This window comes from Opisthocomus hoazin, chromosome 4, assembly GCF_030867145.1.
Source record: "Opisthocomus hoazin isolate bOpiHoa1 chromosome 4, bOpiHoa1.hap1, whole genome shotgun sequence".
NCBI classification, from domain to species: Eukaryota; Metazoa; Chordata; class Aves; order Opisthocomiformes; family Opisthocomidae; genus Opisthocomus; species Opisthocomus hoazin.
The window spans coordinates 82,558,055-82,577,107 of NC_134417.1; the positions used below are offsets into that span (position 1 = coordinate 82,558,055).

At 42.9% G+C, this 19,053-nt stretch overlaps 2 protein-coding genes across 2 annotated transcripts; one reads left to right on the forward strand and one right to left on the reverse strand.

The window, feature by feature from the left end:
• The first annotated feature begins 751 nt into the window (after positions 1–751).
• IDI1 (isopentenyl-diphosphate delta isomerase 1) lies at positions 752–5,237 on the forward strand. Its single transcript, XM_075419726.1, has 5 exons — positions 752–862; positions 1,476–1,639; positions 2,660–2,752; positions 3,487–3,617; positions 4,606–5,237. The coding sequence occupies exons 2-5, from the start codon at positions 1,498–1,500 to the stop codon at positions 4,921–4,923; spliced, it is 684 nt and encodes a 227-aa protein (XP_075275841.1). The 5' UTR covers positions 752–862; positions 1,476–1,497; the 3' UTR covers positions 4,924–5,237.
• A 2,456-nt stretch (positions 5,238–7,693) lies between these two features.
• Positions 7,694–18,740, reverse strand: GTPBP4 (GTP binding protein 4). Its single transcript, XM_075419727.1, has 17 exons — positions 18,637–18,740; positions 17,930–18,100; positions 16,549–16,652; positions 16,335–16,471; positions 15,624–15,724; positions 15,147–15,239; positions 14,438–14,629; positions 14,294–14,359; positions 13,473–13,562; positions 12,937–13,047; positions 12,593–12,670; positions 12,433–12,484; positions 11,772–11,872; positions 10,662–10,859; positions 9,704–9,769; positions 8,422–8,556; positions 7,694–7,894 (listed from the first exon to the last, which is right to left on the reverse strand). Exons 1-17 carry the CDS (start codon positions 18,682–18,684, stop codon positions 7,742–7,744), a joined length of 1,896 nt encoding a protein of 631 aa, XP_075275842.1. The 5' UTR covers positions 18,685–18,740; the 3' UTR covers positions 7,694–7,741.
• Between the last annotated feature and the right edge of the window lie 313 nt (positions 18,741–19,053).

Here is a 19,053-nt window from a genome sequence, read left to right on the forward strand (position 1 = left end):
AAACACCCGAGGTTCGACGCGCTACAGCGGCTGCCAGAGAGCCCTGCGCCTCTACAGCCTCACGGCTACGGCCTCCCCCTGCAAGAACGCTCCCAGGACCGACCACCGGTGCCGTCCGGGAACTGCTCGCTACGAACGGGCCCATCCGCAGCGCGGCGCTCCCGTGGCTGTCGCGGACGGGTGCAGAGACAAGCAGCCGCGCCTGACGTCAGGAGCGCTCGAACCCCCGAGCACTGAGGGAAGGCAAAGCCGCCTCTCATCTCCGCAAGCCCGCTGCGGCGCGGCTCGCTCCCGGGAAGAGGGCCCGGCTGCCTGCCCCGCCGCACCCCCGCAACCACCGGGCCTCGGAGCCGCCTCAGCGGCGGCCGGTGACCAAAGGTGTCCCGGAACCGCGCCCCGCCGCCGGGCCTCGCCTCGAAGCGGAGCCGAAGCCCGAGCTCCCAGAGCCCGCTGCCTCCCTGCCCGTCCCGCCGGAAATGGCGGCGCCCCGCTGGGCGGGCCGTGGCCTGATCCGGTTTCCCCGCTCCCATTGGCTATCTCGCCGTTAGTCCGTCTCCGTATTGGTCAGCGCCTCTACCTGGCTGTGTGGCGGTTGGCTGGGCCCGACGCCTTTCTCCTCTGTCACTGTTAGTGTCCCCCCCCCCCCCCCCGGGCAGTCCGCGCCGCAGTGGGGCGATCGGGCGATGCGGTGACGTTGCTGCTGGGGGGCGCCGCTATTGGCGGCAACGGGGTGACGGGCGATGTGGCGCGTGCTGCGCCGGGCCGTCAGCGCGGGCCTCAGCGGAGCAGCCGTCCCTCAGGGGCCTCGCTGCCGCCACCGCGCGCGGGGCTGCCGCCGGCCGCTGGCGTCCGCCGCCCAGGGGTGAGGGCGCGGCCGGGGGCGGCGGGGCCGGGGCGGGGGGCCTGATAGGGGCGAGGGGCTGCGGGGGCCGGGGCGGCGGGGGGGCCTGACGGGGGCGGGGGGCTGCGGGGGGGCGTGACGGGGCGGGAGGCTGCGAGGGGCAGGTGGGGGTCTGGAGGCGCCTCGGGCCGCGTGCCCTGGTCCAGGACCCCTCGCTGCCGGGCTCTGACTGATGGGGGGGAACCCACCGGCGTGAGCGTCGGCCGGCGGCAGCGCGCCGGCGGGGTGGGCTGCGGGGCTCAGCGGGGTGAGGTCCGGAGCTGGGTGCCGTGCACCAGCAGCGCACCGAAGCGCCGCGCTTGGCGCGTCCGTGCCGTGGCAGCTGCTGCCGGGAGCTTCGGGGAGAGAAAGAAGCAGCCTGCTGAGCACCCCCGCGCCGCGTCGCGACCTGTGGTACCGTGGGTGCGAAGTTTCGGAGAAGTCCAGAAGCATCTAAAACCCCCAAAATGCAGTGGGCGCTCAGTTTCCACCGTGTCGGAGACCCAGGCGCCGGCTTGTTTCCCCCAGTTCGCCCGGAGCCTCGTAGCTGATGCCGTCGCTGAAGGACTCTTCTTTTCGTTGGGTTTTTTTTCAGTGGAGCGTGTGCTGCCGTCACGATGCCTGAGGTCAGCACAGATCACCTGGACGAGCAGCAGGTGCAGCTCTTGGCAGAGATGTGCATCCTTATCGATGAAAACGACAAGAAGATTGGAGCGGATACCAAGAAAAACTGTCACTTGAATGAAAACATCGATAAAGGTACGGCTTGCTTACCGTCTGATTGAACCGTGAAGTGGATCGAATATTTTCTGAAATATAGTCATGGTTAAATTAAAGCCTGAATCTCAGGTGGGTGTTGATCAAACCAAAGGAAGTGCTTCCCCGCACCCCCCTCCTCCCCCAGCATACCACATCTGATTTTAAAATACTGCAGTTTGGAGGAATACACAATTGGAGGTGGTAGCAAAGAGAGAAACGTGTGATTGCAGACATAAGCTGTATGTCTTGATAAATATTTTTGAGTCACATTTTGATGATAAAATAGTATTATTTTCCTATTATAGATACCTGATTCTGTGTAGCTTTTTCTAAAGAATGCTGCTTGCTTCTTTGCGCAGTTCTTTTCAAATAGCAGACACTTTGATTCTTTTAAGTAGTTCACACAGAGTTCTGCTTCAAATACTGCTAATAGGAAAGGGGTTTATCTCATTGTTGTAATTCTAATTGATTGTGGGTTTTATTTGAGGTTGATCAGATTCACAAATCTGTCACAACAGTCTGTGACCTCCTTTTCCATACTCAGGGGAAGCATCTTCCTGAAGAGTGAGGAATAACAAAAGTTGCAGAAAGCAGCAATTGTACTGGTTTTGAGGAATTTTGTACTTTTGCAATTCCTAAAGCTTCTTGAAATTCCATACAATTCTTTAGGGGGGGTTGAGTCATCCCTTCTTGATAGTAAATTTATGGCTGCTGAGCCCTCCTTGGAAGCTTGCTCAAATTTGCATCTTCGGAATGACGAACTGACCGAATTTAGTAGAACTCTTCTATTGCATTCTTGTTCTTAGTACCTTTTTAATTCCATAATGTTTTTCATAAGCTGACAGAGAAACCTAAATAACTCTTTTTTACCAAATGCTTGCTTTTTAATGTGTATGAATTTCAAATTTAGATTACCCAAAAATGAGGGCATTCTAAGCCCTTAAACTCTGTCTTCATGTGTTTTTCTTTTCTCCTGTTAAATAGCTCTCTTGGGTTTGTTTTTTTTTTGTTTGTTTTTAGGTTTACTGCACCGAGCCTTCAGTGTTTTCTTATTTAATACAGAAAATAAACTGTTGCTGCAGCAGAGGTCAAATGCAAAAATTACATTTCCAGGTTAGTACTGAAATACATTGTTTTACACATATATTTTATTTAAATCAAGATTTTTAAACTGTGCCGGTCTGATATTGCAGCGTAACTCATTCTGAGTTTTTAGAATTTACGTCTTTGGAGAGGAGACGCTTTTAAGAGTTCGAGATGTACCTGTCATCTGGTGGATGAAGTCAGATAATGGGATCACTAGCTAATTATTACACATACGCTTGGGAAATGATCGCTCCCTGACTTGTGTGATCCTGTTTATACAAGGGCAGAGCGTGCGTTGTTTACCTTCTTGGCTGCAAGACCAGCTGAGTGGCGTTGAAGCACTTGCTCAGGTAGCTGGTCTTGAAGCTCAGGGAGTATTTTCAATATTCCGTTGCATATAAAGTCCCAAAAGTTTTTTTAATTAGTGTTTGCAGGATAAACAAGTGCCTTCCAAACTGTCTCTCTGAGTAGATGCTGTGTTGGGTGTGAGAAGGCATGCGTTCATGTGCGTCAAAACACGTGCAAAGTAGTACTTGGTACAGGCAAATCTTGGGGCAAAATGTGGAAATAAAAACAGAGGTGATAATATCCTCCTTCCTCTCTGACCCTTCTCTACAGAAGAGAAACAAAGCTGTGATGTGTTGAATAACTGTCCTACATCTCTGGGGTTTTTTTGGTGGTGGGTTTTTTGGGTGGTTTTGGTTTGTTTTTTGGCAATGCTTTATACATGTCGAAAATGTACTGATACAAACTTGTTGCAGATTGTTTTACCAACACTTGTTGCAGTCATCCTCTGAGCCATCCACTAGAACTGGAAGAAGATAATGCCATTGGTGTTCGGAGAGCAGCGCAGAGACGACTGAAAGCAGAGTTAGGAATTCCCATGGAGCAGGTAAAGGAGGGAGGGAGAAAAGGGAATTCTTGCCAATGTTTGCCAATTTACAGGGTTACCATCTGGCAGGCAGGGCCAGCCTGAAACCTGAAAATGAATTTAACTTTGGACGTGTAGAGAGCTCAGTGAATTTGAGACTTCTTCATCTGTATTCCAGTCTCAAAAGCTGATACCGCTGAACGGTGTGTTAGAACATTCCACTGCTCAAACTAACTACGAGCCAAAGAGTAAATCGCACAGTGAGGAAGGATCGCGTTGCTCCCGGTCTGACTGTGGGTGCCTACGGGTTTTCCAGCCGGGCCATCCTGCTTGCCCAGGGGAAGGTGACATGCTGCCCTTCCTCCAGGCTGGAAGGTGATGTGTCGCCCTTCCTCGGGGCCATTCGCGTTCTGTACAACCCATGCTGCTGGAGGGCATCGCTGTCAGCTGCTGCCAGCACCCCTGCACGAGTCCCGCTGCAATCCCGAGTTCCCTATGGGAAGTAGGGTGGCCTGGGCAGGCGGATTTTCTTCCAGAGCAATCACACAGCCTGCTGCTGGCACCTTCCTTTCTGGTGGCACCTTGGGAGTGCACAGAGGGCAGGGTGAAGCTGGCTGAAATATACTTGTGGTCTTTTCCACAGCTTTGAGTAGCTGTCAGGTGTTTTCCTTGGGAGGCAAGGGGCAGGTGCAAGTGTTTTGTGTTCACCAGCGCTTCAGTAAGTGCACGTTAAGGTCTGGTAAACATTATTTAAATCTTACTGTATAGAAGAAATCCACTCAAAATATTACAGGGTGAGTCTGACTAAAGAAATGCTGTGCAACTCATCATCAAAGTACAATAAAAAATTCTTTTGTAGCAATTGTTGGTGAAGAAGTACATTGCAATTGTTACCCTTGGGGGGGAAACAATTTCTAAGGAAGAAGGTAATAGCTGGTAGTTCTTCTGTAATGCCTGGCGTGCAGTTGTTCTGGCTTGGCACTGGTTCTGACAAGCGTTCTGGTTGTAGGTAACTCCAGAAGAAATCTCCTATCTGACACGAATCCACTACAAGGCCAAGTCTGACGGGATCTGGGGGGAACACGAGATAGACTACATCTTGTTTGTACAGAAGGACGTAACGCTGAATCCCGACCCTAACGAGATCCAAAGCTACTGCTACGTGACACAGAAAGAACTGAAACAGCTCATGGACAAAGCCTCCAAGAATGAAGTTAAGATTACTCCGTGGTTTAAACTAATTGCAGAGACCTTTCTTTTTAAGTGGTGGGATAACTTATCTAACTTGAACAAATTTGTTGATCATGAAAAAATACACAGAATGTAAGTAGCTGGGGTAGAAGATGCTGAAGGCTAGCAGTGATGTGCTGTCTCTTTAACACTACGGTAACTCGTGACTTGAGTGCAGAAAATTGGTCCACCTGGAGCACGTTTAACAAATAATTTCATACAGAGATTGTTATAACCAATGTTTTTTTCTTCTCTCTTCAAAAGAATTTGAGTTCAGCATTGAATTTGAGAAGACTAGTTGCCTGAAGAAAAAAACAATCCAAAGTAATCAGGATTATTTTAATTGCAGAAAGCAAATCTCTTCAGCTGCTGTACTCTATAATTAAACACATAAAAACTTAAGTAATGGGATTGTCTGTGTGGAGTGAGTTTCACTTTGAAGTTGTGCAATGTGTGTCATAGCTTTAGATAATAAACTTTTTGGGGTTTCTTTGGGTTTTTTTTCCCCACCACCCTTCTCTGGTTAGTTAATGGCCGAGTACTGGACAGCTCTTAAAAAAAAAAGGGTTAATGACACCAGATGTAAATGGTACCTATCTAACGTAGGAAGCAGCCTGCCTTTGGAGAAGGGTTATGCATTCAGTGACTCTCATAAAGACATCTTGATGCAAGCTTTTTTCCTTGCAACATCTCCTGCTAATCGTTATTCCCAGAAAACTCAAACCCCTTGAACCCCAAGATTCAAGACTGACAATCTGTAGGCTGACACCAGCTCTTCATTTCGGTCAATCAGAAACTGTACCTACCAGAGTGCAAGAGCTAGTTCTTTTTGATCTGGCAGTCAGTTGCTTGCGAGTACAATGGAAGGCTTTTTTTAATAGAGAAATGATCAAGGGTATCTCAATTTGAATTAAAAGATTTTTGGGCTTGGGGCTTTTTTTGCCCCTCCCAAACCTTAACTGTGATTTCTTCTGTTAGCAGGCTACTCAACCTAGATTTCTTAAGTTAACTTCTCCCAGAGGGGTCTTGATGAAACAGGCTGGTTTTCATACCACTTCCCCTTGCATGTAAACCATGGGTGTAACTGGCCTGTGTCTGCTTTCAAGGGAAAACTTAAGTTTTTCCAACGGTTAACGTGTTCCTCACCCCAGCTGTGACTGCAGCTTCCATGTGCCAGCATCGCCGGTGGTTCAACACTTGCAGTTCTTAGAGCCAAGTTGTTGTGTGGTGACCTGAACTGATGCATTGTCTTGATGAAACAATAGTGGGTGAGGGGACAGCAATGCAGTGTAGTGGCTCTCCTGAATTCATCCGTGCCGTCAGCCGCATTACCTAGGTCATACATTCGAGTACTTTCCAAATACTTAAAAGACTTTTTAAATAAAAGAGTATCTTAAAGATAAAGATTATGATTAAAATACCTAATCTAAAGCCTTGGACTGTTGTTTTCTTTCCAGACTTTGAGCCATATGGAGAATAATCTCTGACATAACCACACTGTAAGCAACAACATGGCTGTTAAAGGTCACTGAAGCAGAATGACGGGGGGTAGCAGGGAATAGATTTGTTAACTAAGTTCTACTTTGCTAGTTCAAATGGGCAGCTTGGAGCAATAGTTGACAAAGCATACCGTGAAGTAGAAATAATGTGCATAAGGAAGCTGAAAGCAAAGTTTTGCTAAACAGTTCTTCAAAATGCCTTAAGCTATGACATTACATTTTTTCTTGACATTGAAGTTCTTTGCAGCATTACAGTATCTTTTTAATACTGAATTTATTCCACAAAGTAGATGAGGGAGATAATGTGGATTTACACATAATGCTCCAATATGCTAAAGCTGCCATCTTCTTACCCTGTTGTATTTAAAAAATAATTTAAGGATTCTTCCCCCTTACATATTTGGGTTTTTTGTTTTAACATGCAAATTTCATTGGACTCCCATTTAATTTTTAAAACTGTGCATTTTAAGTGTATTGTTCAGACAACACATTTATAATGCATAATTTTACTAACCTCTAGATAATTCCTGCCTTGTTCTTGAGCAGCTAGGGACCAAAAGGGACTATTTCACATTTGACTATATTTTGCCTTGAACAGATACAGATTTTTTCTCTTATCAGCTTCTGAGAAAATGTCTTCCTAAGCAGAGGATGTGAGTAGCATAACTGACATGCACTCAGGACAAAATTTCAGTCTGATCCTCATTTTCTACGCATGGGAAGTATCAAAAGTTGTAAGTTGTCGCCTTCCCCACCCATGCTGTTTTAGGTCACTACAGATGGCAGCTCCGTACTAAAACTGCAATTGCTCCTCCAGCTTCAGTCACCATTTAGCTTAGTAAACTGGCAAGCGTTTCTCCCACTCCTTCAAAACTGGTTCAGGGCATGAGCACCAACTTTGTGCGGTACTTCCCCACCCATTTCTGCCTTCACCTGCAACATAACCTCATCACTTACTACAAAGGATTACATCACTTACATCAAAGAATTCACTTGCACACAGAAAACCGAACCTTACTGATGGGGTACCTCATGAAGCTGTGCATTTTTAGTCCTGATGGTAGCTTCATTATCAAATACATTTCTACATTTAACCTCATTTTAAATCTAGTCTTACGCAGAACTTTAAATGCTTTACTGCTACATGAAACTCAATAGTAAGAAAATGGAATGAAGTGGTATTTTTTATGTCTATTTAGAAATGGTTTCTGCCACTGGTATCGACAAATTTCTCACGGCATTACTTGGAACTGCAAGATGAAGGTATCAGAACTTGCCCTCTCTGAGCATCAAGTATCTTAACCCCTAACACAAAGCCCGTGCTTTTTAAACACTCCATATTACTAAAAAGGAAGACAGGACTAGAAATTAGTTTTAATAAACTTAGTTTTAATTGCTTTTTATTCGGAAGACTGCTTATCTTCTCTGTGTTTTACCAGATTTTCTCTTTCCAGCCAGCAGATGTTTTGGCTTCAAGTCAAATATGTGTCTGTCCGACTCTCCTTTCCTGCCCATGCGATTCATTTTCTTTTGCGCTTTCTTTGCCATGGTCTTGACCTTCTTCACCATCTATTTAAAACCAAACAAACAAACATGCAGAGTAACTGCCTCAGTAACTCGAGTAACTAGCTTTACCTTTCAAAAAGCCACTAAGCTAGCTGATGTGAACGAGGACATTAACTAACACCCAACTTACGCCACCATCTGCAACTCTGGAACAGTTTCACTGCAAGTGACACTGATCCTCCTTAGCAAAACCCCTCTTTTCCCAGTACACGAACAATGCGATCGCGCTATCCCTGGAATTCCTAACTTGCTAGTGGCAGAACTCCACAGTTTGTAGAACTCTTCCTTCATACTTGCATTCAGAGACAAAAATTTAAAACGTACTTTCTTAGTCTGTATTATTACAACTTATTTTTAAGAATGAACTAGGCTTTTTGAAGTAGAGTTCAAACAAACAGAAGACAAAGCTGCAAACGGAAGAAAGATGAACTCTTGACAAACATAGCCAACCTAGTATGAAGCTTCCCAGAAGGTGGTTTAAGTACAATCACGCTGGTTTCATTGCTATAAAGGTACGTAATTCAACAAACCGTTTCATCTCGAAGACCAGAAACATCCCGTGGTGTGCGAGAGGAGCTGCGACTGCGTGCCACAGATTTAGGGGTTTCAGACTCATCACGTTTACGTTTCCTCGTAACGCTACGTGACCGTCTCACATAATGTGCCTGAAATTCAAAACATCACTTTAATTATTAAAACCAGAAACAATCAGCTCAGACATGCTCCATTTCTAATTAGACTGATATGAAAAACCGGGAAGTGGACTGCTGTGATACATTATTTTGGTTATTCCATAGTAACTTGAAGACCTCGTCAACTGTGGGTCACTGCCTTTCTGTCCTACAGGAATATTCACATTTCAGTTAATTTTACCATATTCTTTTCACAATTAGGAACTCCAGTTTCCTGATTTTTTTCTGAGTAGATTCATACGTAATGGATAAAAAGACAGAGACAAATTAATGGATCACAAAACTGACACTATTTTGCAGCAGCAAAAAAGCAGTGAAGAACCCTACCCTGATTAGTGTCCTCTTTACAGGACAAAGCCCTTAAGAATTTCAGACATGCAGATTTATCATCCTACAGCGTCAATATTAAATTCCTCTTCAAGGAGATCGCTCCCAAATCAACATGGCACGTCAGCTCTGAGAAGCATCAGTGCTTGCTTCAGATGTCTCGTGTTCACATTCCTTGCTTCCCAGCTCCTTGTTCAGTGCAAGAGTTTGAGGTCTCAAGCTCTAGACAACCATAATACTGCTGGATTTGCTGTACAAAATGGATTCTTTTTTAATTTCTGATGAAATGTCTCCCAAAGGCAAATCTATGTTTGAAGTACTTTAGCTGCCTTACATCTACAGATACCAGCTGCCCTCAAAAACTTCAATTACAACTCACAGAATTAATGAACTGTAAAAAGATAAGCCTGATCTGTCATTATTAATATTTCTGACAAAGTAGTGTCTCATCCAGCAAAGCAGACTTGAAAATTAAGAAGTATGTTTAGCCAAACCCCATTCTTGAATCCTATACAAATTCCAAAAGCTTTATACTAGAAAGCATTACCATATGTTTGTGTGATTCTTAATAAATGTTAGCTGATTTCTTCAGCCTACCCAACATGTTTTGATCACATCACTCAAAGACTCCGGTATTCACTGCCTCATCTGGTTTCCCATTTTCTCCTTAACAGAACCCAACTCTCTCAGGTGCGACCTGTAATACTCATTTCAAACCTGCTCAAAGAAATTCAGCATGTAATGAAATTGATCTCTTTTAGATAAACGTTGTGTGTAATTTGCAAAAACTTACATCATCTTTATTAGTCATGTCGAGTCCAAGATCAGTCATTTCCTTCTCTAGCACCTTCCGCTGGACCTGGTAAAAGACAGTTAAGAAAACACGTCTCTTTCAAAAAAGTATGGTTCTATTTTACATTTTGTCTGAATATACCACCACAATCTCATTATATTCATTACATATTTATTCCTTTGGCACACCCCACAAGCAGATGGGATAAAGTTCACATTTTATTTATTGCAACTTAATTCTCTTCACCCATAAATCCTTCTTCACAGGATTGCAATGTCCCAGCATTCCCTACCACTCTTTCAAACAGTTTGCCTTTTGGGGGGGAAGGTGACAAAGAGGTATTTCAGTCAGAAATGCTTCCTTCTCTCCCAAAAGGCACACGCTTTGGGGAAGGTAAGAAATACTGGGTGCAAAATCAGCAAGATTCGTTTTCTCAAAATGTCTGGTTACCAGTTTGCTATTCTGGAACCATCTTGGACAGGTCACAAGAGATTCTGACATTCGAAAGTGTGATACCTAGCTTCCAAAAGGAAATATTTATAAACTTTTCCGGCATACGGAAGGCTCCATAACAAATTTTACATCATTTTGATTTTAAGCATGTAATTCTCCTAATTCTTTGCATTTAAAATAATAATTAAAAAAAATACGATGCAGCAATCCAATTAAACGAGCTGAATTGTATTCTTCAAAACTTTTTCTGCAATATATATGGAATTTTACAAAGACTTACTGCCGTGACTCAAACCAAAAAGGGCTACCTACTATCACTCATTTGGTCTGGCCTCGACAACCAAGCAGTGACCAGAACTCCCAGGTGCACAGAAGGAAGCAAGTAGCGAGGGAGAGGCCCGAACATGAGAAAAAGTGATCAGTTCCACTACCTGATATTGCTTATGTTTTCATAAAGTTATTATACATCAGCAAGATTTTACTACAGAGTAGGTTCCATACTTGCCTTTTTAGCTGTTCTAGGCATCCTTGGACCTCGAGTATCTTTTTCCTTTGACTGCAGGATTTTCATTTTCTTCTTTTCTCGGATCTGTTGTGCCAACTGTCGGATTTCCATCATTTCTTCGTCTTCACTTTCTGGTTCACTGTCATATTCTCCAGCAGCTTCTCTCAGCTCTTCTTCTTTCTCTAATTCTTCCAGTTTCTTAGATTTTGAAGAGATGAAGTGAAAAATCAAGATGCTCATCTTACCCTCGAGTTACAATCTTCAGCACTACATTTTTGCATGGCCCAGGGCCATGACAGCATGCAGACCCTTCAAAGAAGGAACTACGTGACTTGGCAATGACCCCTCCAGCCACACTTAATGCAGGGAGTGATACAGGTTACTGTGAACCTGTGGGGCACACTACCATGCAGACCTCCTTGATCACATCGCATTATAGTTTGGCCGTATTTGGGTGACTGCCCCAAAGCTGCCCACTGCGTGACTGCAGATGGCAGAATACTGCAAACTGTACTAGCTGGGCAGCTTCTGGAAACACACGCTGAAAAAAAACCTTCTCTTTCTACATTTAGAACACCAGCAATTCAGATGAACCCAAGCGTGTAACCGGCAGGCACCATTGTCTGCACTCATTGCTTCTCCTTAACAACCAGCAAGAAGTAAGGACAGTGCTTGTTATTAAATACAAATGTTATAAATTGACAATTCGGTTCATTTCCTTTAACATCATACTCCAGTACACATAAATTTGATGGGTGAATTTCATATTGTTAATAATACATGAAGTTTGATAGCTACACTCCTTCTGGCTGTAGTCAAAAGAATGAAGAAACACAACTTCTCCTGCAAACCTCGTATTTTAGGATGGAAAAGATAAGATCACCATCTAAGATCACCACCATTGCACAGGTAAAGCAATTTTCCACTCTTCTGAAATTCCATCCTTGACCATTCAGAAAACAGTACCTTTTCCCATGGCAAGTGTAGACTATGTAACAGAACTTGTTCTCGTCACATATTGTTTTTAATCTACAAATACAGTAATTTACACTAAACAAATAAAGGGATAAAGAGGCAAGAAAATCATTAAAAGAAAAATGGAAAACTCACTCTCATTATATCCGGATCAATGTAGTCAAGTATATTATGACCTTCCCATATTTCTGGTATCTTGTCGTATTTTTCAGATGAATTCATTAAGTCCCAGTATTCTTAAAAATATAACAAGATTTAATAAAGAGACAAAAACAATTTCAAAGAATGCCCAACAACAGAAAACAACACTCAGATCACAATTTAAAAAGTGCCATATCCCTAAAACGGCAAGAATTTGGTAGCACCTCTGACATATTCGAAGATACTTCTGATCTCCTTCCTACCGCCAAATACTGTTCAAGCCATAACAACCAACAGATACCTAGCTGAAACAGAATACATGCAGTCTCCCTCATATTGGAACTTCTTAACAGAGAGAGCATCAAGAATTAATGAGGTAGTACAATATAACATGGAAGAGAATACACACTTGAAATCAGACCAGTCACTATATGCCTGTGACTCTAAAATGGGAAACAAATGAGTGACATGACAAACCAAGGAACAGTCACTGGAGATCACCAGTTCTGGAACAGAAGTGAAGGACAGCATGCAATAATAACATGGTGGCATTGGTACTCAGTTGAAAGTAGTCAGGTTTAGGTATTCTCCCTTAAAACTGAAATCACCAAACTTTACTGCTTAACAATAATACTGAGTCTTCTATCATACTTACTCTGAAGATCCAAAACATAATCATCTCCCATTTCAAGCTCAAGATCTCTCTCCTGCAAATACATACATGGCTTTATATACCGTCTAATTTAAAATCTATGGGCTAATATAGCAAATTTAAAATCCATCTGCTGATTTCCTAATTAAGAGATGCCACTTACCAGTTTCCTCCTGGGTGTGTCTACTTCCATGCGTTTCTTACGTGCTACTGCTCCCTCAGGTATAAAAGGCAGCCGCTCCTGAAATCAATGCAACAACCCACCACAGCAAAAAAGCAGTTAACTTTTAATTGAATCAATTTTTTATAATGCTATAAATCACAACTGCAGAGTAATGCATTTCTAAAGAATACAAAATCCCAACCTGACTCTCCAAACAGCAGTGATAAATAAAAAATAAGCAAGATTTCACCATATTAATCTGTTCACATGTTAAGACCAGAGAATTCTTATCCCACTTAAGAAGTACTGGGAAATACACTACAAAGTGTAAACATGTAACCTACCTTGTTATCTCTCTTGGTTGGTATGGCCAAGTGTAATCTATTCAATACTTCATTCACTTTATTTCCTTTCATTTTAGTATCAACACGATGGGCCAACAGTCTGTCACAGGCCTGAAAGTGCACATGGCAACATTAGGCAAGGAATGAAGCCTTCCTGATACAACAAATGACATGGTAGGCTTTCAATCCCAAATATCTAGCTTCATTTCTCATCTTCTGTTTAATCTCTTACCTCTCTAGCTCTCAAGAAAGCATCAAATTATTTTATAAAAAAAGCATCACGGGAAGATTTTTTTTTTTTACATAAGAGAAACCAACAGGACTTGGAAAAAACTCACAAATTTTTTTTTAAATTATGATTTGTATTAGATATAATTTTCCATTTGCACCCAAGTCCACTGAGACTCAACAGGTTATAAAGTGTAACATGCTTGAAGTTTACCACTACAGTGTGGTTTAACTAAGATTAAATTTGTACAAATGAGGCAAAATGTTAGCAGTTCCTCTGGAATGAAATTGATAAAAAAGAGACCTACCTCTGTTTTAACCTGGATTACACCTTCTTCTGTTAGAGTACTTGTCTCTATTACAGAAAATCCTTCTGCTTCAAAATTTTCAAACATTTTCTAAAATAGAAACATTATCCCAAAGAATGACATTCTGCCCATTTCTTAATATACTGGTACATGAAAAACAGAAATCTTAATCTAATATCAATGTACACAACTTGTTACTATTTTATTAGAATGTGCTTCTCAATAAAGGACATAAACTTTACAACTACAGTTATATTTAATCTGTTTCTTCTTTTATAAGCAAGTAACTACTTTCTAAAAGGCACCTATAAATGACTCATAAGGAAGAGGAAAAAAAAAAGAAAAGAGTGAGAGAAACACAAATTCTGTGTGTCCTTGAACTTACAGATACAAAAGAATTAGCCCTGCATATACACAACGTGTTGCCCAGTGGGACCTTCTACTTTAACTGTTCCGCCAACACCTCTCAGCCTAGTGCTCACTGTCTCTGAACTCTTACTGAAATGATTATTGAACATGGCTACTCAGTCTCACCTCCAACCACAGCAGTAACTGAAAGTCCTGACAGCGTCACAGACCCCTGAGGACTTGCTTTCTGTTTGGCATTTACGAAGTTCAGGCAATGATATACATCAGACAGTACTTAAGAAAGATATGGGTCAAGACCTGGAAAGCCACTTTCCATTACGCTATTAAATAGTTAAAGAAATGGTCATGTAAAAGTTTTTTCCCCATAGAAACGATAGCTGTCCATGACATTTGTGCATAACCTTTTCGTAAATGTCGGAAGACAGCGAGAGGTGTGAGAGAAGTAGTCTAACCTGACTCTCTTCAGGAAGTTCTGCAATCCTCTTCACATCACATTTGTTTGCAACAACTATAAGTGGCTAACAAAAAGAAAACAAATGTGTAAGTTATCATGTTATAAAAACCTAAGGTTTATTAATAACGTAAACAAAACCCACCTTGTTAGCAAACAATGGCTTAATATTTCTGAAGAGCTCTACTTGCTCCTCCAGGCTATGCCCACACTGCTCAGACACATCCATCACATACAGCACAGCGGCACGAAGATGTGCAAGCGCAGTTATAGCCTGCATCTCGATGGTGTTCCTATCCTCCAAAGGATGATCCAAAATACCAGGAGTATCTACTACCTAAAATTAACATAATTACATCAGGCATTATTACAGGATGACTGATACACTATTTCAGAACATGTGCTTGACTTCTCATCAATACTGTATTTTTTAAGACAGTAATATTCTTTCCTTTCAGTCAGAAATAAGACTATAAACTCAGCCAAACTGAGAATGTGAAAATGGAGTAATGGGTGAAGAATGAGGTTTCACAACACCCCAACACTCCAAGTGTTCTTACTGAACAAGCAGAGAAAGCCCTGGCCCAGAATTTGACAGCGATAAAACGTGAGCTGGCTTTAGTCAGTAATTCCATTTCCATTCTTCCCTCAAATTGAAAACACACCCGTACATGTACACTTTTAGAACACATTTTGGCTGCTGTCCTCATTTGGCACACTGTACCTTGCACAGCAGCTCTCAGACATAGCGTGTCTCGTCAACACATAAAAATGCAGCTCATGTTGAAAAATGGCAAATTAGATTACAACCAGTTAATTCTTCAAAGAAAATGCAAAATCGTGACAGTTCTTACCTGCCAGCGCAGATACTTATAATCCATATGTCCCACAAAGAGAGATTTTGTGGTAAAGGCATAAGGCTGCACTTCTACATCTGCTCTTGTAACCTTAAAACAAGATTTATTCACACACATTTACTGAAAATTTCCCAAAGCTGCAAGCAGTATATCACAATTACAACACACCTCCTTTGCTACCAAAAAAAAAAAAAAAGTTATTCTGGCTTCTCTGCAAGCATTTAAGTATCAGAAAATATGTTAGTGGGATACATACTATTTTGGAAAAGATAATGACTTTTAAGTGTGAAATCAATCGTAATTTTCCATTTATCCATTTTCAATTATCCATCTATCTCTCCCCTCTACCCATATATTTGAATTTTTTACCACTCACATCAGACAGTGCTATAATGATATTGCATTGCTTAAACGTTACCTTGTTTTAATTAAATGGTATCTCAGTATTATTTTTGAAAAAAAACATTCACATACCTTATTTATAAAGCTAGATTTTCCAACATTTGGGTAGCCACACAACAGAAGAGTTCGTGTATTGGGATCGATGGTTGGCAAACGGGACAAATGTTGTCGCACTGAAATGTTAAAAAAAGATTTTTTAATACTTGCGATAATTTAAGTTTTGCTGAAATGGAATAAAAAGTGCTATGTGAAACTGTTTATATACATATTAGTAACTTTTCTGACATTATAATTTGATTGATAATTTATGAAAACATGTAATAGTTTGTAAACTCCACAAGTATCTACATACAACATAAAAAGAAACTTAATATTTAAAAAATGAAGACCACTGTCTTTTAGCTAGAATGACCTCATCAAACCAGGCAAGATAACCTGAAGGAATAATAAGGCTGAAGTAAGAAGTAATGTTTGGAAAATGTTTAGCGCTATTTTTCAAATATACGTTAGTGAAAATAATGATAAATAAAAGCATGGCTGTGACTTTCAAGCAAAGAAAAACTTTGTACAACTGTTAGCAATACCATAAAATTTAAAGAATTTTGAAAGAGAAAACTATTTTGTTAAAAAATAATTTCTACGTATTTGGGGATTTCGAAACTATTTCTATGCTTCCTGTGTCTATACTCTGTATTAAACACATTCTTCTAACTGTTATTAAGCGTAAGGATAAATGTTAAACCTGATTCACACGCCTTATTTTAGCCTATTTATAGCACCAACCTTGCTCCAAATATTCCAAGCTTTGTTTCTGTCTTTTGATAATCGTGCACATCCGTCCCAGAGCAGCGCGTTTCAGCTGTTTGCAGCGGTACAGCGAATCACCGTATTTCATCAGCCGCACATAGTCTTTAGCAACACTGTGGAGACAAGAAGTAAGAATTTAGCCAACAAGCAACCAGGCAGGTACAAAATCGAAGAAATTAATGTCCCTTACTTGTCAATCAGGTTCTTGGCAATATTAATCTGTCCCAAAGCCAGCTTGTAGTGATCTTTATCATAGAGAACATTCATCAAATCTGCGTAAAAAGGATGAATATCCTAAAACAAAAGCATAAAATAAAATTAAGCCTAATATTTTCCTTCTTTAAGATGACTATTTCTTGGCAACTATGTAAGTTTTTTCTCCAGTACAGCAACAGAAATCACAATGTAAGCCAAACAGTTTTCATTACTATCTTATGTAAGAAAAATAATCTGCTTGGTCATTAAATGCATAAATCTTGATCGCTTTGAATTTCTTCTTCAAACACACCTTGAACTGATTCTTACAGAGATTCCATTTGATCTTTCGTTTTGTAAAATCCTTCATATTACAACTTTGAAGGCTTTTTTTAAAAAAATAAGAAACTGCAAGAAGTCTGCAGAAGTAGTTTCTAAAACCAAATTCACACTATACCAGAAACACAGCAACAATATTAATTCCTCCCTTTTTCTGAGTGTGCACACTAAAATCTGTGCAAGACTAGCTAAGAAGGGTTTCTTCAATGCCCAGATAAATCCTTCAGCTTTCCAAGGAAACAGCATCTTTGGTTCACATCTTTTAAACAAAGTATTTCAGCTACTTATGTACTGATTTGCAGAAATTTCATGATGTGATGTTAAACAAAACACAAGATACTTGTGGGAATTCTGCAGCAACATTCACTGGATACGAAAACATCAGGAAAAAACACGGTTGCAGGTCAACAACTCAAGCACGAGCAGAAAATTGCCTACAAAAAAGCCCCACTGGACACGTGGCTCCAGCTGCAGCTGTTGGGAAGTTAAGACTACGCACGTCTTGTCAGTGTGTTTCCAACATTACCCTTCAGAGGGCCAAGAATCATGTTTCTGTTGTCAAAGTAACTTCTGAAGAACTGAAGATGGAAACAATATGATCGATTTGGATATTTCTTACTTCCTGCAAATATTTTCTAGGGAAGAGTAACCATAAGCACAATTTACATACACATATACAAAGAAGAAATAAGCAGACACAACATCCTTCAAAAACCCACACGTTCTCTTCATTCAGCAGCACCTTCTGGCAAACACATCTGATCAGCTAACACCCTGTAAAACTCACCCTTCAACCACCATCCACCAGCACCATTCAGACTTCCTTTCTCAGTAGGAACAAGCTATTTTTGCACAACAAGCTTGCCCAAGATCACTCCCAGTAAAATCTACTGGGAATCAGTCAAAATCATCTACACAGTAAATCAGCAAGACGTTGCTCAGGCCAAAACAAACCTGAATAAAAGCAATATGCTGTTAAAGTATTCCCGATGCCATGAAAGCAAAGTTCCTTTATGAACAAACAACAAAACACTTACATCTAATTTGGGGAAATCTGTTAAGATCTGAGTGAGTCTATCATGGTAATTCTGTTGTGTATATTTGACTTTTCGCATGTAAAAATGTCGAATCCGATGGATTTTATAATGTTTATGAATGACAGTTGGAGTCTTCCGCTGAGTCTTTGACAATGTCAAATCTATGAAGTCCTGCAATCGAGGAGACAATATCAATTACACAGCTTGCCCAGTTCTTACAAAGCCATGAATTTTGTTTCGGAGGAGGATCGGGCAGACCAGCTCAGCGCGCCCACGCCGTTCGCGGTCTGCAAGGTACGTTTTGGGGTCAAACACCTGAGCCCCGCGTTCCCATCTCCGGACAATAACACGCAGTTTGCACATCCCCCCTCCGCTTTTCACCGCAAGAGGGATTTGGAGGAGGGGGGCACCCCGACACCCCCGCGGGACTGAAAAGAAGCGCGGCCCCTGAGGGGGCAGGGCCGCTGACAGGAACCCCCGCTCCCCCCCCGCCCACATGGTACAGGCCGCCCGGCCCGTGAGCGCCAGCCCAGGGCGAGTCCACGGGCCCTGCGGGAGGGGGAGGGGGAGGGGGCGAAGGCCGAGGCCACGCCGGCAGCGCGGGGTGGGGGTAGCGCTCTCCTCACTGGGGCCGCCGCCTGGCGGGAGCAGCTCGCCCCGCGCTGAGGGACGGGACCGGAACCGAGGAGCGGGAGGGACGCCCGTACCTTGGCGGACGGCACCACCGTGATCTTCTTGAAGTTGTAGAGCGCCATGCCACCCGCCCGAGCCCGGCCGCACGCCGCCGGAAGAGGCAGCGGGGCGGGCCGTCTCGCGAGAGCGCGGCGCTTCCGTCCGGGGGAGGTGGGGAGGCCGGGCCGGGGCCGAGGGGCGGTGGGGTGCGGCCACTGATGGCCTCCGTGCGGGCCCCAGGGCTGGGGAGAGTCGGTCCCGCTCCGCTGGGCCCCGGAGCGCGGGAGGTGCGGGCCTATGGCGGGGCCTCGGGGGGCTCCGGAGGGCCCTGCTGTGGGAGCGGCGCAGCGGGCTAGGTTGGGGTCTTGCCGGAGAAGGACCAGGCCGTGAGCGGGGTTCGAGCCATGGCCAGTGGGTACGGTTTGGAGCCGTCGTGTTTTGTGCCCGTGGGA